General features: G+C 38.8%; 1 protein-coding gene across 1 annotated transcript in view; it reads right to left on the bottom strand.

The window, feature by feature from the left end:
* The window catches only part of RP1 (RP1 axonemal microtubule associated), a 652,673-nt gene that overhangs the window by 166,895 nt on the left and 461,065 nt on the right, over positions 1-24,713 (bottom strand). The window contains exons 9-11 of the mRNA XM_044065894.1: positions 21,498-21,574; positions 21,349-21,380; positions 21,107-21,236 (exon numbers count right to left, since the gene is read on the bottom strand). Coding sequence (XP_043921829.1) covers positions 21,107-21,236; positions 21,349-21,380; positions 21,498-21,574 — 239 coding nt within the window. The remainder of the gene's footprint in view (positions 1-21,106; positions 21,237-21,348; positions 21,381-21,497; positions 21,575-24,713) is intronic.

Here is a 24,713-nt window from a genome sequence, read left to right as displayed (position 1 = left end):
TGGTAGTCAGGAAATTCAGTTTCAGAATTACACCATTTATTTACAGCATCTTGGACATGACAGTTATAAGAATCAGCATGCCTATTTGCATAAGATAAATTAGATTTGTTAAATAGAAGCTTAATTCAATAAGACTTTCTGCAAATTTCTTAAAATCATGTTCCCCAGGGAAACGACATATGCTTGCATGATTGTTTTAAACTCATTTTATGGGTGGTACTCATATTCATTGCGCTTATCCATTGTTGGAATTTGCACACATTGTAGCCAAGTGCAGATTTTCTGTGATTATCAGAGGCAGGCTGAACATAGGCAGCTAGTTTAATCAGCCTACAAAAAAGATATGGAAATGAGGCAGTGATGAGATGTAGATGAGGAATGCCTTAAATATGTGTTACGAACGTATGTAAAGCCTTTCTTCACCTGTTTGGGATTCATAGTCACTTTTCTTTGCATCTCTTTGCTGTGCACATATAAGTTTTGCTCCTTTTCCAGCTACTTTCCAATCAACAAAGAAATTTGCTGTAACTGTCAGCCTGGTTATTCCTCATTTTAACTTTGTTAATCAAGAAATCCTTGACAGACTTACAGTGGGCATGATATAGTAAGGGCCTTAGTGAATTTATATTGCCCACAGATGAGTACTGGGGAGATGCATGGCCTTCTTGTACTTGTAGACACCAGGACAGCCATAGCCCTCACTAAACTTGCCACAGAGACCTTTCAGAGACAAAACAGGGACATGTTGGACATGCCTTGAGATACTTCAGATGTTTCCCAGTCACTATTTTCCCAGGCTTCAGTGATGTGCACAAGCTAAGCAGGTCCCCTGCCATCTAAAACAGCCGTAACTGCTGCTAATCTCCATATGGAAGGAATCCCCATTCCACAGAGAATGCTGTTGTGGTGGATAAAGCTAGCAGCAGCTAACAGTGAAGTTCTGTTCCCTGCCATCTAAAGCAGCTGTATTCGCTGCTAATCTCCATACAGAAGGAATCCCCATTCCATAGAGAATGTTCTTGTGGCAGATAAACCTAACAGCAGCTAGCAGTGAATTTCTATCCCCTGCCATCTAAAACAGCTGTAACTGCTGCTAATCTCCATACAAAAGGAATCTCATTCCACAGAGAATGTTCTTGCGGTGGATAAACCTAGCAGCAGCTAACAGTTAATTTCTGTCCAATGTCATCTAAAACAGCTGTATCCACTGCTAATCTCCATATGGAAGGAATCCCCATTCCACAGAGAATGCTCTTGCAGCAGATAAACCTAGCAGCAGCTAACAGTTAATTTCTGCCCCCTGTCATCTAAAACAACTGTATCTGCTGCTAATCTCCATACAGAAGGAATCCCCATTCCAGAGAGAACGTTCTTGCGGCGGATAAACCTAGCAGCAGTTAACAGTTAATTTCTGTCCCCTGCCATGTAAAACAGCTGTACCTGCTCCCAATATCCATACGGAATCTCCATTCCACAGAGAAAACTATTGTGGTGGATAAACCTAGTAGAAGTTAACAGTTAACTTCTGTATGCTCTTTGCCCTATTAGTTTATTTTTATACTCAACTAACTGGCGACCTGGTTTCAGCTGTTGCATATCACTGTGTAGCTACCCCCTCACCCATTTTTCCTCCAGAAAAAACTTCTTGATATTCCACTTTTTCCCAATCTCTTTCCATTCCTTGGTGTTTCAAATGGACTTGTTCTGTAGCCCTCCTAGACAGCACCCAGCAGACCACTACCCTCAATACCCTTGCTAACCCAACTAGGCTAACCCATTGCTCCAGCAGTTGAATTTCAAACCCTTCAGTCATTGGTTCTTCTAAGACTATTAGTGTACCTGTGAAAGATGTCAGCACTTTACTCACCTACCTGAGTATTGTGGCATAAGTGTTGAATACAACAGCCATATTAAGAAATGGCTGCATTTCAGAAAAACAATCTCACTGATTGTTTTCTTTCATGCAAGGATTCCCTGCTGTCGGTGTGGACATACATTGCGCAACTACCTGCTCTGATTACTCTGCCTCCAGTGGTCAAATCCCACCCAGATTTTTTCCCATGATGCTCTTCAGCCACTAAAACTATTCTGGGTGTTCAGCGCCATCTTTTCCCCAGTCACTGTTTTACCAGGCTTCAGTGATGTGCCCAAGCTATGCAGGTAAATTACAGTAGCGTGTATTTACTTTTACATCAGTGAACTTTATTTTTTACTTTGTTTATTGGCATAATCTATGGTGAATATTTGTTGTATTGCTAACTGGCACATGCAGCTATTATGAGTTATGTTATTTGGTGAAGCAAATGAACCAGCACCATACATTTTCTTTTAGCCATGGTATTGTCCATATCGTGCTGCTTTTAATGTATGTTTTTTGCTATTGCTACTATATTTCAGCCATCTAGATTGGACAGGCAAATGATCATCTGTATAACCAAGCCACATTTGTGTGTTCTGATAGATATATAGTCAGAAATTTTGGCGGTATAGCACTGTTAATGACACATTCATTTCTAAGTACTAATGACCATATGGTTTACTGTTATAACACGTTTTGCTTCACCGTCGTTTAATTAGGTGAGATAGTTTGACTAACCTTAGGCCTATGTTTTTCAGTACTTCCTAGAGTAGCAATGTAGATGTATTGTATGTACATTTCACAGTCTCAGTACCCTAATGTCTTCAGTTAACCAACATAGAAATGCTCTACAATGATTGCTGTTAATACTCAGTGAATTGCATAGCCTAGATATATGATTACACAAGTGCATTTTGTCAGTACTATAGCGAAGGTACTATCTACACTGCTGAATTACCTGTTACTGTGAAATTTGTGTACAGCAATATATTTGTTGGTATGAGCTGCTAACTATATTCTCCATTACTGCTGTTATCCACTAAAATGTGTCTATAGTTATTACCCTCATATCTCTGTTCTTCATTCTTGCCTTTCTGTCTTTATCTGCTTTCCATCTTCCCAGCTGCCTAAATCCTTACACCATTCTTTCTCTCTAGCTGTTTCCCTTCTCTCTGCATCATATCTTACTCTTCTGTATTAGAATTAAGGCATTTACCCTCTTTTTTTCCTGTCATTTTCTGTTTTCAGGTCCCCTGCAATCTAAAACAGCTGTACCTGCTGCTAATCTCCATACGGAAGAAATCCCCATTCCACAGAGAACACTCTTGCAGCGTGTGACGATAGGTGAAGGCTGCCAGCCTAGCCAGATAGAATTTTGTAGATAATTCTCTCATTTGCAAATATTAATATAAGCCACAGACTTGTTCTCTTAAAATGGGAAAAAATGGTGTTAAATGTGGAACTGCAAAAATGTAACAACAGTGCACTCTGCTGTAACAAAGCTGATAAGTCAATTCTTTGATGTCAAAACTCGGAGCCGAGATATCTAAATAAAGGCATTCTGCATATTGTTTTGAGTTCAGAGTTAATGTCTAGAATTTGCATGCATAATTTCTTTTATTGCTCTGGTTCCTGACCAGCTGCAAGATCAAAAGAGCTATTAACCTCTGAGACTCTGTTAGCCTGGGAACCAGAAAGAAATGATGTAATCTGAAATGAATCAGTGGTACTGTGTTATCAATGTAAGGACAGAAAGAATGAAAGCATTTGAGCATTTGTCTTGAGAACATTCAATTCACCACTCTGCCTGTGTCTAGATGTAAGTAGTATTTTAGAACTGTGTTTTCTCTTAGATATAGCTAGGAAATAGGAACATTAGATTAGTTTGTTTTTCTGTGATGTCAGAACTTTTCTACTGTATTATTTTAAGTGTTTCTCTGTGATCTCTGAACTCATGACATTTGCAGGAGGAGTCTTAGAGAGATTTGGTGACTAATCTCCTCAGCGAGGCTCAGACTGACACCTCAGTGGAAGGGATAGCAATGTCCCAGCAGCTATTTCCTACCCAGGTTCGAGAAATCTGAGCAGTGTTACAGGAGTTTGGGGACATGTTCACTGGGAAACCAGGGTGCACTCACCTGGTGCAGCACCAGGTGGATACAGGACCCCAAAGGCCTATTAGGCAGGTCACTTATAGGGTGCTGGAGAGAGTCAAACAGACTCTGAGGGAGGAGATACAGGAAATGTTGGAACTAGGGTAATTCAAGAGTCCAACAGTCCCGGGGCCTCCCCATTGGTGCTGGTGCCAAAGAAGGATGGCAAAACCAGGTTCTGTGTAGACAACAGAAACTTAGATAGTCACACAGAGTCAAATTCTTATCCCATGCCTAAGAAAGATGAGGCCCTAGAGCAGCTGGTTGGGGCTAAGTATCTTACAACCATCAATCTTACCAAGGGTTACTGGCAGTTGCCCTTGACTCCCAGTGCTAGAGAGAAGTCAGCCTTTGTTACTCCTTTTGGCTTGTATGAGTTCACAAAGATGCACTTTGGGATGAAAAATGCCCCAGCAGTTTTCCAGAGGCTGGTAGATCATATCCTAGCAGGAGCAGGAGGGTTTGATCTCACTTACCTGGATGATATTGCCATCTACAGCCATTCCTGGCAAGAGCACCTTCAGCATGTCAGGAAGGTGCTGGGCAGACTACAGAGGACAGGGTTGACCATTAAGCCCAGCAAATGTCAGAGGGGTATGGCAGAAGTCTCCTACTTGCTACATAGGGTAGGGAGTGGTAAAATCAGGCCAGAACCTGCCAAAGTGGAAGCTATTCAGGCATGGCCTGTACCTGTTACCATAAAGCAGGTGAGGGCATTCTTAGGGACAGCAGCGTACTACAGAAAGTTCATCCCCAGTTAAAGTACCATAGCTACTCCCCTCACAGACCTGAAAGGGAAGAACAGGCCAGATAAGGTAGTATGGACCCCTGTATGTGAGCAGGCATTCCAGGAGCTTAAGAAAGCTTTGGGAGGACTCCCTGTGTTAGCCAGTCCAGATTACAGCAAGGAACGTGTTGTGCAGGTGAATGCTTCGAACCATTGCTGTGGTCTGTACTTTGCCAGATTTCCTCAGAGGGAGAAGAGAGCCCAGTGGTTTATCTCAGTCATAGGCTCCAACCCAGGTAGTAATGCTATGCAGCTGTAGAAAAGGAATGTCTAGCCATAGTGTGGGCACTACAGAAACTTCAGCCTTATCTCTATGGAAGAAAATTCACTGTAGTGACAGATCACAGCCCCCTAACATGGTTACACAGAACCAGCCAGCAAAATGCCAAGTTGCTAAGATGGAGCATAGGGTTGCAAGCATATGATATGTCAGTGTAGCACTGCAGTGGGATTAGCAATGCCAATGCAGATGGGCTCTCAAGACAGTGAATGGGGTAAGGTATAATCAGACAGACCTAACCCTCTCGAGCAACATTTCTCAAGGGTCACATGAAAAACTAGCTTGAGTTCCCCGGGGAGGAGATGTGTGACGATAGGTGAAGGCTGCCAGCCTAGCCAGATAGAATTCTGTAAATAATTCTGTCATTTGCAAATATTAATATAAGCCATAGGCTTGTTCTCTTAAATGGGAAAAAATGGTGTTAAATGTGGAACTGCAAAAATGTAACAACAGTGCAATCTGCTGTAACAAAGCTGATAAGTCAATTCTTTGATGTCAAAACTCGGATCCCAGATGTCTAGATAAAGGCATTCTGTCTATTGTTTTGAGGCCAGAGTTAATGGCTAGAATTTGCATGTTTAATTTCTTTTATTGCTCTGTTTCCTGACCAGCTGCAAGATCAAAAGGGCTATTAACCTTCAAAAGTCTGTTAGCCTGAGAACCAGAAAAAAATGATGCAATCTGAAATGAATCAGTGGTACTGTGTTATCAATTTAAGGAAAGAAAGATTGAGAGTATTAGAACATTTGTCTTGAGAACATCCAACTCACCATGCTGCCTGTGTCTCTATGTAAGTAGGATTTTAAAACTGTGTTTTCTCTTAGATATAGCTAGGAAATAGGAAAATTAGACTAGTTTGTTTTTCTGTGATGTCAGAACTTTTCTACTGTATTATTTTAAGTATTTCTCTGTGATCTCTGAACTCTTGACTAGCACTGTGTAGTAAAAAAGTATTGTGTTGTGTTTGCATTATTTATTATTGAATATTTTTAAACCTTTCAACTGTGGCTGTTTTGGTGTAGAGATAATTTAAGCTCTAAGAGTACATTGCATGTATATAGTGATACTGTACCAAGTCACTCCAAATAAGTCTTGACTGGTCGGTTGCACTTACCATTTGGATAATGATATTGTACACTATAACTGGACACCCTTTCATGAGGGGCTTTGAGTAATTGATAAATATTAGCTGGGAGCTGGCAGTGATTTCTACTGTATAGTCTGGGTAAAAGGGGCATAGCTGAAGGACCTGTGCCAGCCTTCCCCAGCAGTGTCTATGTGGTTGTATAAACTCTTATCTCAAAGTGTGTGTATGTCAGCTACTTAGGTGGGGACACAAAGCACTGGTTGGACAGAGAGGGTACTGGAGGTTTTAGTTTTTCCACTAGGTTGAGATCTGGACACTATAGCTGTGCCAGTGGGGAGACTTATTGGTGACCTGGAGAAAAAGGAAGAAACCAGCCTCAGACTGACTGTGATCTCTGTGTGCTTTTAAGGGAAATTGTACTTTGTGTGTATTTATCCTTTCCCTATATGGACACCCCTCACTGGTGTTAGGGGTGAGGACTGAGGCCCTTTGATTGCTGGGCCAGTGCATGGGTGTGACGGCAGATAAATCTAGTAGCAGCTAACAGTTAATTTCTGTATGTTCTTTGCCCTATTAGTTTATTTTTGTGCTCAACTAACTGGTGACCTGGTTTCAGCTGTTGCATATTACTGTGTTATCCCCCTCCCCTGTTTTTCCTCCAGCAAAAGCTTCTTGATGTTCCACTTTTTCCCAATCCCTTTCCATTCTCAGGTGTTTCAAATGGACTTATTCTATAGCCCTCCTAGACACCACCCATCAGGCCACCACCCTCCATACCTTTGCTAACCCATCTAGGCTACCTCAGTGCTCCAGCAGTTCCAGGGTTGAATTTCAAACCCTACAGTCCTTCATTCTTCTAAGACCATTAGTGTGTCTATGAAAGGTATCAGCACATTACTCACCTACCTAAGTCTTGCTTATAAGCGTTGAATACATTGGCTGTATTAAGAAATGGCTGTATTTCAGGAAAAACAATCTCACTGATTGTTTTCTTTTGTGCACGGATTCCCTGCTGTCAGTGTGGCCCCACTCCGTTCACCCTTGCTTACACTCGGGCTCTGTAGTCTCACCTACCCTGCCCCCATTTCTGACCCGACCCTACTACATCTACGTTTATTCTGTCCATAACTCTTCCCACTCCTCCACACTACCCAATTACCAAGAAGAACTCCTACACCTCCCAACACCCACCTAATTACAATTAACCCCATACACACACAATGTCTCATACTACAACATACTCTTTCAGCCTAATAATAATAATAATCACTACTCTACTTACAACCCTCTCCTATCTTACCTACCTCCCAAACCCCTCCCACACCTTATCCTCACAGTATACATCAACCTTTATACACACTATCCAACCCTCTTTCTCCTCTATAGCCCATGAGCTCTAGTCTTCTAGCACAATCATCCTATTTAAATTTACAATGCTACCTATCCTACCCTATCCTCTTGCACCTCTCCCTCCACATCCAACTAAATTCACCATAAATTACCACCCATTCTCATCCTCTATATCAAACTGTATTGGTCTCATACTGGACAGACTCTCTCACTCTCTCTGGTGATATCCACCCCAACCCTGGCTCTACCAACACGCCACCCGACTCCAATCCCCACATGCCAAACCCCCCCACCCCCAAGAGCTTTTGTTTAATTACAATCAATGCCCAAAGCCTCAGAAATAAAACTCCCATCCTCCATGGCTGGTTGTCCCACAACCAGCCTGCCACTGTTGCCATCACAGAGACCTGGTTTAAACTGAATATAAAAGATAACGAAATTCTCCCACCAGGTTACCAAATGCTACTTTCTGACAGACCCAACAAAAAGGTCATGGAGTAGCAATACTCTACTCCACCTCCTACACTGTTACTCCCCACACCAATCCCATTCCTAAATTCACCAATTCTGAACTATCTATTGCTTCCTTAAACTCAACAAACACAAATCCATATGCATAGCTGCCCTCTATATTTCCTCAGGTAACAACATTCCTATATTTGAAGATATACTCTCCTGATTTTCAACTAACATCAAAAATGAAACATTTATTCTAGGTGACATAAACATAAACTGGGAAACAATTAACACTGCATCCCCTTCTCTAAATATCATCCTTCACAACTACACCCAACTAATAAACTCTCCTACCAGACTAAACAAAAATGGTACCTCTGGTACCATCATTGACTGGATCTTAGTGTCTCATCCAAACCTTATCTCAGATACTGGCAACCTTCCTGACTCTCTCAGTGACCACTTGCCTGTATTTGCTGACTGTCATTCCTCTCTCCCTCAAAAGCACCACCACTATTTACAATCTCCAAATCTCTCTAATTTCAACCCACAAATATTCATAGACTGCCTAAAAGTAGCAGATTGGTCACCCATAAAAACCTTGCCTCTTCATAATGCCATTGATTACTTTAATAAAACGTTCCTAAACCTTCTTAACAATCTTGGTCCACTGAAAACTAAAAGAGTTAAAGCTTCTACTTCCCCTTGGTTAACTAAAGAAACCAAACAAATCATGCACCTAAGAGATAAGAAGTGGAAACTACACCAGAAAAATAAATCACCCTGTGTTCTAAATGAAGCTAAACACCTCTGTAACACTGTAAAAAACTAATAATCAGGGACCATAAATCATACTATAACAAGCTTCAATCTGAACACTTATCAAACCCTAGAAAATTCTGGAACTCCATCTCCTCCCTCCTTCACCCTGGCAGCAAGGATAACCCATCCCCAAACTTAAATTATACTGATCTAGAAACTGCCTCTCTTTTCAATGACTTCTTCATAGACTCCATAGCTAAACTCACTACCACCTTCTCTCACTTCTCTCCAACCCCCCAACCAATCCCCCTGCATTTCCATCCAATCTGACTCCCCCTACCCCTAATTTTAACTTCTCTCCTGTTACTACAAACAAAATAAAAAAAAACTCCTCCTTCAACTCAAACCATGCTCCTCTGCCCCTGATAACTTACCCACATCTTTCCTCAAACTGTCTGCAGATAGCATTGCCTATTCCATCTCCATCATAATAAACAGATCCATTCAAAAATTATACGTTCCCTCACTCTGGAGACATGCTTATATCATTCCACTCCATAAAGGGGGCAAAAACACTGACACTTCTAAGTTTCAGCCCATAGCCATCCTTTTCCCACTATCAAAAATCATGGAGAAATGTATTCAATCCCAAATGATGTCTTATCTGACCCAAAACAATGTACTAACCCCAACACAGCATGGTTTCCATCCCAGGCATAGTACCATCACTGCCCTCCTCTTGTTTCTAGACTCTATTAACCTTGCACACGACTCTGGCAAAATTGTATCCACTATGTTCCTTAACCCCTCCAAAGCCTTTGATACTGTTTCCCATCCCTTACTTTTATTCCAACTCTCCTCTCTCAACCTCTCCCCTCAAACTATCGCCTGGTTCACTAGCTACCTCTCTGAAAGACAGCAAGCCATAAAACAGAATAACTCATTCTCTTCCTTTCTACACACCCCAACTGGTGTTCCCCAGGGTTCTGTCCTTGGCTCCCTCCTGTTTAGCATTTTTATTAATAACTTCCACCAGTCTCTCTCACTGATACTACACTAATCCAATATGCTGACAACTCAGCTATCATTTGTTCAGCAGACACCCCCCTCTGACCTTCTTCACAAAACTCAGTTAGCCTTCTCTAATACCGGATCATGGATTCAGAGTAATCACATCACCTTAAATGCCAATAAAACAAAGCTAATAGTCTTCTCCCCATCCAGAAACACCAATATAGACAAAAACTCTTTCACTGTAATGACTCAGAATACCATCCCCTTAGAAATAGTGTCACATACCAAACTGTTAGGTGTTACAATTGATGAAAATATAAAATTTGACATCCACATTCAAACTAACATAAACAAACTCAACAAAATCTAGGTCTCCTGTACAGACACAATCAGTACCTTACTCCCCCTACAAGATGAACCCTTACCTCTACTTACCTCCTACCATCTCTTCTGTATGGTGCTCCCCTATTCACTAATCTTCGACTTGCCCTACAGGCCAAGCTGGAAACCTGCTACAATAAGATCTACAAATTTGCCACCAACTCCTGAAACACATCTCATCACTGCCTCTCTCTCTCTGCACTCTCTGTAATGGCTTGAACTTCCAAACTACCTCAAACTTCTTAAACTTACTACTGCCCACAAGCTTATATTCCAACATTCTAGCTGTCCCTCTCTGTCCACCTCCTTAACCCCATACATTCCCAACCACCCACAGATCAGAAGACTATAATCTTCTAAAAATATATAAACCTCTTCGACCCCCTGGCCACCTACTGTTCCTGGTTAACAAAAACAAATACATAAATCCTGCTTCTTAGCTAAATTCTGGAATTCTCTTCCTGCCTCCCTTCGAAATATCCAAAGCCACTCAAACTTCAAATCTCTTCTCCAGTCTCACCTATTTTCAAAGTGGGAATGTTCCTGTTCCCTTACTACATAACTCCTTAATACCATGTCCCAAGCAGTACAGCTTATACTAGATACTACAGTGCTCTTCTACTTTCTGGATCTACTTCCTCTGTCTGACATTTTTTAACTCCCCCCTGAACACTCTTTTCGGATTTTTAAATCTGGATTCATAAAAATAAAAATCAATGTCTGTACTTTGTAAATATTACTCAGACTATATAAATCACATCTATACTTTGTAAATGTTACTTAGACCATATGAATCACATTGCCTTTTCTTTTAACTAATACTTTTCATCATTTGCATGCTACCATTGTTCTTGAAGTTTGGAACTTTGTATAATCATCTATGTTTGTAGTTATAACTATCATATAATTGTCAATATCTGTGGAGCTTTTCTCCCTGGGCCTCCAGTGAAAATGGGATGTTCCAGTCCCAATGGACTACCCCGGTCATCAAACTGAAATAAATAAAATAAATAAATATTTTCGTCATAAGTGGATCAGTATTATTTGTCTGTCAGTGTTACCTCAGGACTGAGCCAGGCTCATGAGTGCCTTCTACAAGATGGTATATTTTTCAGAGGTGCTTTTTGCAATGTATAACACCCATGTTGCCAATCAGCTCCATCTAGACTGGGGGGGGGGCAGTAGTGGAACAGGAAGGGCTATCATGAAGGATGTGATGTATGGAGGAGCACCACCCATGTGTCAGCAGAGCAACATCCTGGCAGTGCCCATGATTCCCACATCTGACATACAAGCTCACTATACCATCATTTCCTGCACGGTTGGATGACCCATGGTCACCTTTTGATAAGTGTAAAGTTTCCACTGATAGTAATTTCTGTAGGCATAATTTAGAAAATGTTTTGTTTAGCAATAAACTTCCATTTTTTTGTTATGTCAACCCTCCTCCTTTTTTTTTTTTTGTTTTGCAGGAGTGGCAGACAATGTATTCAAACCTTGGTTGATGACACCATTCTGTAATCCTAGGGGAGCTGCTAAGGACACCTTCAACTCTGGCCTTTCCAAGGCACAGACTGTAATTGAGCAAGTGTTTGGCCTGCTAAAAGCTCATTTGTGTTGTCTTGGTGAGTCTGGGTTGCCATTCAGTATGACCCAACATGCAGGATGTTTACTGTGTGTTGTATTCTGCACAACATGAATATACATTAGTCTAGTACTCAGCTTCCCTTGATAACAGTGTAGCTCTCACTATTTGCTCTCACTATTTTCCTTCAACCAGTCATGACAGCGATGGTGGCCAGCTAACAGCAGTATTAGAGAACCCCATGCAGCATGCTCTTTCAATAAGTGTAAAATGACTTTGGCTTTTAGTGGATGAGCTCTGCTGAATGGTGTTGAGTGCAGCAATGCACATCAGCACATAGTAGTTCTCAAGCACAGCAAACTGTGTCATACCCTTGGTATATGTATGTGGTATATTCAGAGTTAGTAGAATTTTTTCTAACCTATTAATACTGTATTCCTTAGAACCATATAGCAGGCTTACAAATTAGTATCAAAGATTCACTTGAAAGGGAACCCAAAACATTTAAAAGTTTATTAATGAACTGCTTCAACATGATAAAGAATAACTGCATGATAAAAACAGATTAAATTGCAAACTTAAGGACATGATATCAGTCTTAGATCACCTCTAAAAGGAAATGCTGACAGCCTTTTCTAGATTCATGAGCATAGAAATGCCACCATGCCAGCATATGTGCAGGTATATCACTGCTGTATTCACATAACAAGAGAAGGAATAGTACTGAAAAAAAAAACGTGGAAGTCCATATAACTGCTACAGTCCATTTAGTAAAGACACTGTTATAAGTTCCATAGGTACATCCCCTGTGTCGCTGCATGAGTTGTCCATGCTGATATCACATCATAGAGAGTGTGGTTTGCACCCTCCTATCCACTACACTTACATACTTAACTGTTACTTCAGAAGATGACATCTGTTAAAGCTCAGGTCCAAGCCCCAAGCTGGTCTGAAAAAGGTGGCGTAGGCTGTGGCCTGCTATAACTGGAAAAAGGTGGATATCTGGTAGGAGCTGAGAGACCACCTGTTATCTCTAACATGGATCCATCACTCTGGGCAACAGTGTCAGCACAGGTATGACAACCTGCAGAGGCAGGGATGGACCAGCTGGCCTGGGGGTATCACAGAGTCAAGAGAGAAGGTAAGAATTCTATAGTATATATTTTTTTCTTTTTTCTGTAATTTAAAAGGGTATTGAAAATAAATGAATAAGCAAAATGTTGTATGCATGCAGCTATAACTAAGTCATTTAAATGCAGGCATGTGCACCTATATATATATATATATATATATATATATATATATATATATATATATGTGTGTGTGTGTGTGTGTGTGTGTGTGTGTGTGTGTGTCTGTATGTCTGTGTCTTGGATTTAATATGCATATGTGTGTATAGATAGTGTGAAATTATAGGAAATATATGTATGAATTTTGAAGTATGCAAAGTGAATGAAGACTGAATTCATTTCTATTGGTTAGTGTTAGCCAGTAATACAGTTATACTGTGATATCGACATACAATGTGCATATATTTTTAATGTGTATAACTTATTTCCAGAATGCCTGATGCATGTCCTTAATGGCTGACCAGAGCTAGCCATCACACCTTAGGCAAAGTGAGGGTAGGAAAATGTATGACCTGCATGCAATGTCTTGCATGCTGTATAGCAAAATTTATTTTCTCACTAGGGTAGAACTGTATGTCTTATAGGTAGATGAAAATGTATTAACTCAGAAAAAGCACTAGAAAGCTGTACACAGTATACTGCAGATTACAGTGGTCAGGTATAGGTTCTTGTTAAAGTTTGCAGCCTTTAAGGAAATGTAACTTTGCCATTTAGAGTAATGCAGCAATAGGTAACCATTCTTCCACCTCTCCAGTCATGCTGGTGTCACTCAGTTTGTCTAATCACGGGAGTAGAGTATATCCTGTAACACTTTCTTGTAGCAAAAGATAAAGAAGTTAGGAAAGGAATCAAAATATTGACATGGAATAAGCAGAGCAGTTACTATGTCTAGCACTTTGCATTCACTCCAACAAGACATACTGTATTTTAACATATATACCAGAAGAAAGTCTGTTAGACACACATGCACACACACACACACACACACATATATATATATATATATATATATATACATATATATATATATATATATATATATATATATATATATATATATATATATATATATATATATATATATATATATATATTGAACAACTGTGCACACAGGTATAGTACAGATAAACCAAGTATGCATTCATTTTCTTCTTTATTTCTCTAGCTCAGTAGAAGCACCTGTATAACAGAAAACAGTCTCAGAAGATATTTCAGTGTTTGACAGGCTGCAGTCCTGAACATTAATCAGTTTATTTAAAAAGTATAAAAAAGGCAGTCATGGATTATCTGTTCCATTCTATTGCAAAGAAATGGAAAAGTACTTTTTTACAAGTTTTGCTAAAGTCGTTCAAAAAGAAATGGTAGTTAGAACTGAAGTGCACAAATAAATACCCAGAAGTAATCTTTTCATCTCAGTCAGTAGCAGTACTGTTCAGCAGCATTTGTAATCAGTCTAATATGTTGTACAAATTCATGAAGCATACCTACTTAATACATGTTTACAATGCACTGAGAATAAAGTGTTGTAACAGCAACTTATGAGTTCTCCTTATCTCCATATTGTGTTTCTCTTTATTTACTTATATATGTCCGCATCTATCCTGTGCTGCAGTGGTGCAGAGGTTAGCACTGCTGCCTCATAGTAAGAGGCTCTCTGGTTTGATTCTCATTTAAGGTGCCTTCTGTGCAGAGTTTGCATGTCCTCCCTCTGTTCATGTGGGTTTCCTCTGGGTGCTCCAGTTTCCTCCCACATTCCAAAAACATGTAGTAGGATGATTAGATACTCTAAACTGGCACTAGGTGTGAGTGTGTGTGGTAACCTTCTGAGGAGGGTTGGGCCTTGGCTTAGCAACTTGACTCTGTAAAACTTTAAACTGCTACAAAAGCAATGAGTGCTGGATAGTGCTCATTGCCTGATGTACTGAAAGGAACTGTGTAGACACAAGAGAGATGTATCTGTCTATTTATTATTTTCCATTTTTTTTTCTTTCTCTTCCTTTTATTCTCCCTGTTCCACAGGTCAAGAGATCCCAGGGCAGCCCAAACTCATGTCTCTCAGGTCAAGGACCAGTTGTCATTTCTCTCTGCTTACTCGGGGACACCTTCATGGGGTGAAAGCAGAGAGCTCCAGTTCAGGGGCTCCCCAGGGTTATGTAACCTGTGGGTTAAAGACTTGCTGATCTATTTCACTTTATCCTGAATTAATATACAGGCTTTTCTTGTAATCCTTATTGCATATGAAGGGCAATAATCAACTTTTAGCTAGTATCTTTTTACTGGCCAGGGGCTTTAAAATCAAAAAGTTTTGTGCTCATTTTAAAAAGACATTAAAACAGTGCCTCAGAGAAATCAACTTCAGTTGGATGTTATAATTTTTTGTCTAAAGTGCACAAAATTGCTGCTCTGCTCATTGTTTTCTGTTAGCTAGATGATGTTCTAACTCACTGAGCACAACTCAGCCACAAACAACTTCACATTCTCTGTATTCCACAGAAGATCACTGCTACTGTGGTTTCTAAGATTGTACTAGCAATGATTTTATGTCTGATAGGATATTTCCCCCTACGTAGTGTTTGTGCAAGAGTGAATTTCGCATATATAAGCTTGGCAGTGGGGTGGAGGGGCTTGCATTTACATTTTTCATCAGGCTGATTTCCCAGCCATTTATTCTCAGTGAGCTGGTTCTTTACTGAGCTGTAATTTGACGAGTCATAGAGGAAGCAAACAAATGTTGCTCTGCATTATTCCCTGATATGACTATGCAGTGGAATTTACAGTATTCTTCCTAAGATAGGTGTGTGATGAGTGTCTTGCTCTATATTAATTTGGATTTGTCAAGACTTGCAATGACTTTGCATCTGGCCAATTGCAAGATTAATTTACATCTTAGCAGTGCTTAAATTAAATTATGATTTCCAACTTAGGCTTTGGGGAAAAGGGATGCCATCAAATATTGAAAACTGATTTTCTTGAAAACAGAACATATTTAAACACATTTAAAGCTTAGATGCACACGTGATGCACTGGCCCGGTAATCAAGGGGTCTCAATCCTCACCACTAGCACCAATGACGGGCGTCCACATTGGGAGGATAACAAGTGCATACACAGTTAAGTACAATTTCCCTTAAGAGCACACAGAAATCATAGTCAGTCTGGAGCTGGTTTCTCCCTTTCTCTCCAGATCCCCAATAAGGCTCTCCACTGGAACAGCTATAGGGTATAGCACTCAGCCGAGTGGTCAAGCCAAAACCTCCAGCACCCTCTCTGTCCAACCAGTGTTTTGTGTCCCTGCCTAAGTAGCTGACACACACACTTTGAGATCTGATTCATATGCAAACACACAGATACTCCTGGGGAAGGCTGGCACAGGTTCACTAGCTTTGCCTCCTTCTACCCAGACTATAAGGTAGTACTGACTGCTACCAGCCACCCTTATCAGCTACTATAAGGCTCTTCCCAAAGGGTAACCAATTCCACTATGTGCTATTACTGTTATCCAAATAGTAAGTGTAACCCAGGGCTAAGGGCATTGGGGTATCATATACAGTATCACCAAATACATGCAAGTACTCTGAGAGCTTAAATTATCTCTACACAAAACAGCCACAGTTGTAAGTCTTAAAAATATGTAATAATAAATAATAAAAACACAAGACAATACTCATCAATTCAATACAGTGCTAATAGAAAGTTCAGAGATCACAGGAAAATACTTTAAAACAATATTGTAGGATAGTCTCATATAAATATAGAAAACAGCTAGACTAATCTGGCTATATTCCTATCTGTCTCTAACAGAAACTATGTTCTAAATTATACTTACAAAGCAAACTGCTGGTGACTTGTCAGCTCTGAAGACAAATACAAAATGCTAAATCTTTCTCTCTGAGAAAGCCTTAAATTAATAATACACATTACTGCTGAGTCATTTCAGATTACATAATTCTTGACACTTCTACTTAAGTTTCTTACGCTAACAGTACTTAAAATTTTAACATTTTGTTTTGTAATCTGCACCTGCCAGGAAGCCACAGCAATAAAATACAATTTGCATGCAAAACCTAGTAATTATTTATGTCTTAAAGCAATAGGAAGAATTTCCAAGCCCAGACATCCTATCTCCTAGCTTGAGATCAGTCATAAAATGCATTACTCATCAGCTTTCTTAAAGCAGGGTGCACTGCGGTTACATTTTTGAAGCTCAGAACATAACACAGTTTTCTTACATTTGTTACAACAAGTCTATGGATCATATTAATATTTACAATGACATAGAATTATTTATAAAATTCTATCTAGCTAGGCTGGCAGCCTTCACAGCACACATAAATGCATTCCTGTTTACCTTTTTATATTTTTCAGGTACTAATATTTAAATGATGGGGATGTGGGGTCTGAACCACTGTTCACGTATTTTGTACATAGTAGATCTTTATAGATAGCCCTGATTTCTGAGCACTCAGTGATTAGAATTAGTATAAAGGTTGTATGAAATTTCAGGACAACATTTCTAGCTTGTTGAACCATTAATATTCTTGCTTTCTAGTCAGTACCTTAGTTAATGTTGAAAATTTGTGGAATTCTTTAAATACAGATATAATGATACTCATTCATATTGGTGTCAGAAAGGATGGTGTTAAACAAAAGCCATAGTTAAAAGATATCCATAAATGTAATGAAGACATGTAGCTGCATTAAATGTTTAAAACTACTGAAGTCTGCATGGACACTATTTGGTTTACCCATAGGAGCTGGGTATCTGACATCATTAAGGGTGAATCAACAAAAGCAAAAGGCAAACTCTTTTTGACTATGCGTGATTGACTTGCAGTGCATTTTTATCTGTTTTGGTTAGTTAGCAGTTTTAAATAATGGCTTACAGTGCTCCAAATATATCAGAACTGGTCATGATGTTTTATGTACTGCTATACATTTTCAGCTGGTAACTACATAAATCCCCTAACTCTTGTCAGTTGACTAATACACTAGGAAAATGTCAGAGCCTGGAATCGAATCCTTATTCCTTGACCCCTTTTATGCTGAATGCTTCCATTAGCAATTATTCTCTTTAGAGGGCTACTAAAATGGTTCCTAAGCTGAAGCCTCATTCCATGATTAATGACAATATGGGGTGTCACATGCAGATAGCAGCTATTTACCTTGCTTTGCTGCTGGGCCACACATCCCTTAGTTCAGCAGTCTTAACTTTCATTTGCTTACAGAGAGTCTGAGGTGAAGAAGAACTATTGACTGACCCAATCATTTTAACTCATGGCTCAAATGTTGTAATTTATCTTACATGAAAACAAGTCTTCCTTTTTATCAGCCATGGGCGCAAATAGCATTTGACCAGTTGTTTTCAATTACTGGTGCTTTTTAAAGTGTATTGGTCATGTTTTAAGGCAAATATAAGCAACAGGCCTTTAGAGCTGGATATAACTTCCTTACCTTACAATACCAAATTAGATACTTTTGATGCAGAAAGTATGTTGTTGTATTTTCTGTTGTTGATAAGGGTGGCCCCATAATTTTTTTCCTAAGAGCTGAAAAGCCCTGCCATGACTACCTAAATTAATATACAAGCCACTATATTCCATGTTAAATGCATCAATAGTGGTTTATTTCTTCATAGACAGATAAGTTATCAACTAGTTATTTTCAGGTGGAACATCACGTTGAAAATTAACAAACAAAATGATTTATTTATGAATCCACACTGTAAGTATGAAGCTACTCCTCTAAAAGGACAAGTTGTTATTGCTTAGGCATAATGTTTTGCAAATATAATATAACTCAGTGCCCAGCACCAACCATGACATATTCTTTTAGGTGTGGTCATAGAGGAAAAACTGAATAAAATGTGAAACTAAAAAAAAAAAAAAAGTGGTCATGTACTTTGTTACCTTTTCAAAATACAGCCAATATTTTTTAATAAAGCCTTGTTTATGGTATAACCAGTATTAATATAAATGTAGAAAAACCTTCTTGAATTCTGACTTAACAGTTAACTTGTTTGTAAAACTATGTTAATATTCTAACTAGACAAGCAAGTTGGCAGTATATGGTTAAATACCATCAGTTAATCAAGGAGTTGTGGTATTGAATGAGGAAGTCGGGAGTGTCAGAGTAGTATGTGAGAGTGGTACAGGATATGTATGAGGGTAGTGTGACAGTGGTGAAGTCTGCGGTGGGAGTGATGGATGTGTTTAAGGTGGAGGTGGGATTACATCAAGGATCAGCTCTGAGCCCTTTCTTATTTGCAATGGTGATGGACAGGTTGACAGACGAGATCAGACAGGAGTCCCCATGGACTATGATGATTGCAGATGACATTGTGATCTGTAGTGAGAGTAGGGAACAGGTGGAGGAGACCCTGAAGAGATGGAGATATTCTCTAGAGAGGAGGAATGAAGGTCAGCAGGACTAAGACATAATATATGTGCATGAATGAGAAGGAGGATAGAGGAATGGTGAGGATGCAAGGAGTAGAGGTGGCGAAGGTGAATGAGTTTAAGTAGTTGGGATCAATAGTTCAGAGTAATGGTGAGTGTGGAAGAGAGGTGAAGAAGAGAGTACAGGCAGGGTGGAGTGGGTGGAGAAGAGTGTCAGGAGTGATTTGTGACAGACGAGTACCAGTAAGAGTGAAAGGGAAGGTCTACAAGAGGGTAGTGAGACCAGCTATGTTATATGGGTTGGAGACAGTGGCATTGACAAAAGGGCAGGAGTCAGAGCTGGATGTGGCAGAGTTAAAGATGTTAAGATTTGCACTGGGTGTGACAAGGGTGGACAGGAGTAGGAATAAGTATATTAGAGGGTCAGCCCAGGTTGGAAGGTTTGGAGACAAAGCCAGAGAGGCACGATTATGTTGGTTTGGACATGTGCTGAGGAGGGATGCTGAGTATATTCGGGAAAAGATGCTAAGGATGAAGCTACCAGGTAACAGGAAAAGAGGAAGGCCTAAGATAAGGTTTATGGATGTGGTGAGGGAGGACATGCTGGTGGTTGGTGTGACAGAGCAAGATGCAGAGGACAGGAAGAAATGGAAATGGATGATCTGCTGTGGTGACCCCTAACAGGAACAGCCAAAAGAAGATGATGGCCATCAGTTAATCAAAGTTTTATTGTGCATTTGGAATTTTAAAACATGTTTGAGTTTAAGTTCAGTTATATTTAACTTTATCCATGTACATCATGCCAGGTGGCACTTATGCAGAGAGGGTGTTACATTCTTTTGATTATATTTACAAAACTAGGTTGCATTGCTTTGACTGTATGCCATTTTAAAGTGGTTCTGAGCAACAGCATCGTTTGTTAGTTTTTCTGTCATTAGTATGATGACTGATGGGTCAGATGAGGTGAAGCATTTTCACAGTAATCAAATAAAGTTATGGTGGTTTCAAGTTAAGATCTCTTAATTTCATCAGCCGTGTGTAATGTTAATTATAACCTTAAAGATGTAAAGGCATTTTTAGAACCAATTAATGTAATTTTTATGATGGTTATAAGGATCTGAATTGTATTACTTAGACTTCATTAGTCATTCATTCATTCATTTTCTGATACTAACCTTATATTATTTGAAGATTTTTTTAATATAATTCCAATGCTCTCGATTTTATGCAGTTTCATCCAGAATAATACTACAGACCCATGAGGTCAGCCCATCTCTTACTTTATGTGTTCCAAAGTTAAGAGGCAGCAGGAGTCTGTTCATGAGGCACTAAACCAATCCTGTATAAAATGGACACATTTACAGGATGCACACTCTTCACAAACAGACACACACACACACACACACACACACACACACACACACACACACACACACACACACACACACACACACACACACACACACACCCATACAGGTAACTTGGTAATCATTACTTCACTTATAGGCATGGTTATGGAATGACCTTTGGGAAAGACCATTGAAAAAAAGTAGACGTGCTGACTTTGCACAGAAGACATCTCAGCTTTACAGTTCTTACATTACATTTTCCTTTGTTCTCTCTATATGATGACCCGCTTTTGTTACATCACAACTGCTTAAGTTATTTTGCATGACAAAGTACCATAATTTTATGAATGGATTGTATGTAGACATTATTTCTTGGCATATAGAAGAAGACATATTATTACATATTAGTGGTCTGAGGACATACATACTGCTGTGGAATAGAGCTGTCGGAGTTATTGTCATGAAACAGGAAACTTCCAATATAATAAAACACTAATTTGTATTTTTTAGTTTTACTTACTGTATTTGTCTTTCTTATCACCCAAAGCATCAACAGTACCATCTGGATAAAGACGTATGAACTTTTCAGTGAGATTACAATACAGCTGGAGAATATTCTTCTCCTGGAACTTCCATTTGTCAGCATTCCACTATACCAAAAGGGAAATGATAAATGCACAGTAAAACCAAAATATATAAATATAAAATGCAAATAGAAACAGTTTGTTGTTGTTGTTCCAAAATACTGTTAAAATTACTTACGGTTTCTTTTCTTTTGTGTTCAAGTTCTTGACCTAAAAATGCAGTTATAGAAAGACTCTTTAATTAGTGAGATCATTTCTTAGTCAGGAAAGTGATAGAAAACAATTATTCTACACTTCCAGGCACTCACTATAAAAGGAGACACTTACTTTCAGGAAATGGAAAACTGTCTGCAAGGTATAGCTCCCTCACAATTTTCTTGTCTTCTTGTCCTTGATCTAGCCATCTGCAAGAAATAGCAATATTATGTGGTTAAATTGGTAACCATTTTTTATCAAAGGTAATTATAAACATGATCATGTCCAGTGATGGTATTAGCTTGTTATCATCATTACAGCTGTACTCATATGAGTACTGTGCTTAGCAGTACTAAAGTTATTGCCTTCCAAATACTCCCAAAGTCCAAGCTGTGCCAAAATCTGCTCCTTAAGGTGACTGTGAATCATGATGGGGGATATGGATGATTATATACTGCATGCCATTAACTTAGTGTGGCTAATTTAAGGATCCAACATGAAACTGAGAAGCCCAATTAATAGGAAAGCTACATCTGGATGATTTGAAATGTTAGTAGTGGAATAATACAAAAGATCTATAGACATACATTTTCATGTGACATTTAAGTGTTAATTGCACCTGAGTACAAAGATGTTCTGCTCTGCAGCAAATCATTTTTCAGTATTTAATTTCTCAGAGCATTTTTGTCGGCCACAGTGGTGCAGTGGTTAGCGTTGTTGTCTTATAGCAAGAGGCTCTCCGGTTTGATTCTTGGCTGGAGTGCCTTCTGTTTGGAGTCTGCACATCCTCCCTGTGATCGACTGAATGTTAAAAGACATGCAGGTAGGTGTGTGAGTATGTCTGTGCCTTCTCTGAAGGTTGGACACTGGGTTGGCAACTCAACACCATAAAAATTCACTCCCAATCATTAGCAGACCAGTGATTCACTGTGGCAAACCCTAATTGGGAAAAGACAAAAGGCATACAATTTCTTAGAGCATTCTTGCATCCCGTTTATCAAAACCTAAGTTGAAAAACATGACTTTTCAGCATAAAAATTGTTCCACTGAAGTAAAAGGATTTTCCTTACTTTTCACTGAAGGTCCTTAAAGAGCTAAGAAACTAAGGTGCATCCAATATGGATGCATGTGAAACAATTAGCATTTCCATGCTGGCATGTACATGTTCTGCTTTCATATCCATTGAGGAATATTGCACTTGTTCACTCTTCAACTAACTTTCAACAAATACAGGTAAACATTTTATGGGAATTGCATAGTTTAATAATCAAAAGCAGAAAATTCCACCACAAGTATATCAAAAGACTCTGCTTCTAGTAACAATAAAGGCTGTCCTCCGTAGTAGTTCTTATAACTGTGTGTATAATCAATCCACCAGCCAAAATGAATTACGATAAACTCACAAATAATTTATTTAACGTTTAAAGTAATAAAAAAGACAGATTTACAACTTTCATCTCCACCACGGAGACTTCATCAGAATCATCTGTTTCATGTCTAAAACCCTTTTTATATCAATCCATTCATTCTAATTGGCTGGCCAATCAATGCTGAAATTTAAAAACTTCTTGTTTTAAACTTTTATTGTATAGTCATTTTCTATCATAAAATCTTTCTACTAAAATGTTTATTTTTCTTTAGATACTCTCTTGCCTCAAGCCACAGAGAGATAACAAGCTGATATACCTATTCAAAAGAAAGCATTTACCAAAAGCAATCAAGTAAAACAGATAAACTAGGATATTTTGTATGGTATCCATTACATGTTCATGTTCATTCAAGTAGGTTTTCTTGAAGAGATCTCCTGCTTTTCCAGTATTAATAATAGTTGAAAATGTTAGTTGATGAGTAACTTGCACTCGACTTCTTAGTTTTGGATAGAGGAAAAGGGTTATATTTACACATAAGTGATTTTTTTCCTACTATATCAGGATATGGCTAAGATAGTTATGCAAGAACAAAGACTGTAACTTATCACAGTTAAATTGAAAATGTTTATCTTTCCAATGATAAAAAAGTAATGTATATGTTACTGGTATCTTTTATAGATTTAAAAAGATTGCAGAAGAACATTTGTGTTTGTTCATTCTTGTTTGTACAGTGACTAAAACATGGTGGGCGATGTTGGCTATTCAGCATTTAAGGACTACACGGTTCATAAATATTATTTTCATTTTATTTAGCTTAAATAAAGGCAAGTTCATAGGCTGGTATAAGTCTGTAATTCACTGAGAAATTCTTCAGAAGAAAAGATTGCACCCTACTGTAAAGTATTATGTGACAATTTCCATTGTATCGGTTTGCAGTGACTTGAATGCCTTACGAATGTGATACTGTTTATGAAAATGTCTTACTCTAGACTGTAATGGTTGTAGTCCAAGGCTAAGTAGAATGGGTAAAAAAGGAAATTTCTGGTACCATACTGCAAACTTATTTGAACAAAAGAAATAGAATGAATCACCATTCATACTTTGAGACTGGTGTATGTAAGAAAGGTTCATTTATATAAACTGCTCTAAAATGAATCTATGCAGTCATTCCTTAAGTCAAACATTTTTTAATGTCCATCACGACCACTGCCGCCTCTGTTGTTTGCTGCATTAGTATGACAGTGTTTTTTTTTAGAAGCCAGTAGTAGTATTTGAGTCAAAGAGCACAATCACAGCGATGATGGATTGAGGCTTCATTGACTGCTTTGATGCATATCCCTTTGTCTGATTTTTGCAAAATAAATAAATAAATGCTAGTAGCTTTTCTAATTAATTTTTTTTTTTGCCTTGGGCAGAACACTTCTGATAATCTTCATCAACAAAAGGTGCACATGAATTCTCCTTGGATTAGTAATGCATATTAATTAAACATGTTGATATACACGGTGGTGTCAGTTTCACTGGGGTCTTTAGTGGAAATGGCACAGGTTATGTTCACAATCTCTTACTATGCTGGCAGAATATGGCCTGTGGCCAGCATGCTCTAATAAGTGTTTTAGTCAAAGAACTAATGATACTCTGTCAAACTTTCAGTTTAAAAAGATAGAAAAGTCCACCATCTTGCATCTTGAAGGAATACTTTACCACAGAATGAAGTATAACTCTGCTTAATGATGAACACAGGTATCTTTGATGAGAAGTCCGCTGTCTACAAAATCTGTCATTGCCAGTTTTCTATTTGGTCTGTCTATGACAGCCACAAGACATTTCTTGTAGAGCACATTGAATATTCCTTGCTCTGTCGGCAATGTATGTATACAGACCTGCAATTTATAGCACTGCAACCTGTGATCTTTTCTCAAGCTCAAACCTTGCTTAAGTAAAAACAAATTCTGTTGAATTTCCTTCTGAATGACTT

This window comes from Protopterus annectens, chromosome 3.part0 (assembly GCF_019279795.1).
Source record: "Protopterus annectens isolate FY-2018-M chromosome 3.part0, PAN1.0, whole genome shotgun sequence".
Classification (NCBI taxonomy): domain Eukaryota; kingdom Metazoa; phylum Chordata; order Ceratodontiformes; family Protopteridae; genus Protopterus; species Protopterus annectens.
The sequence above is the reverse complement of the archived record's forward strand: the minus strand, read 5'-3'. Positions and strand labels throughout refer to the sequence as shown.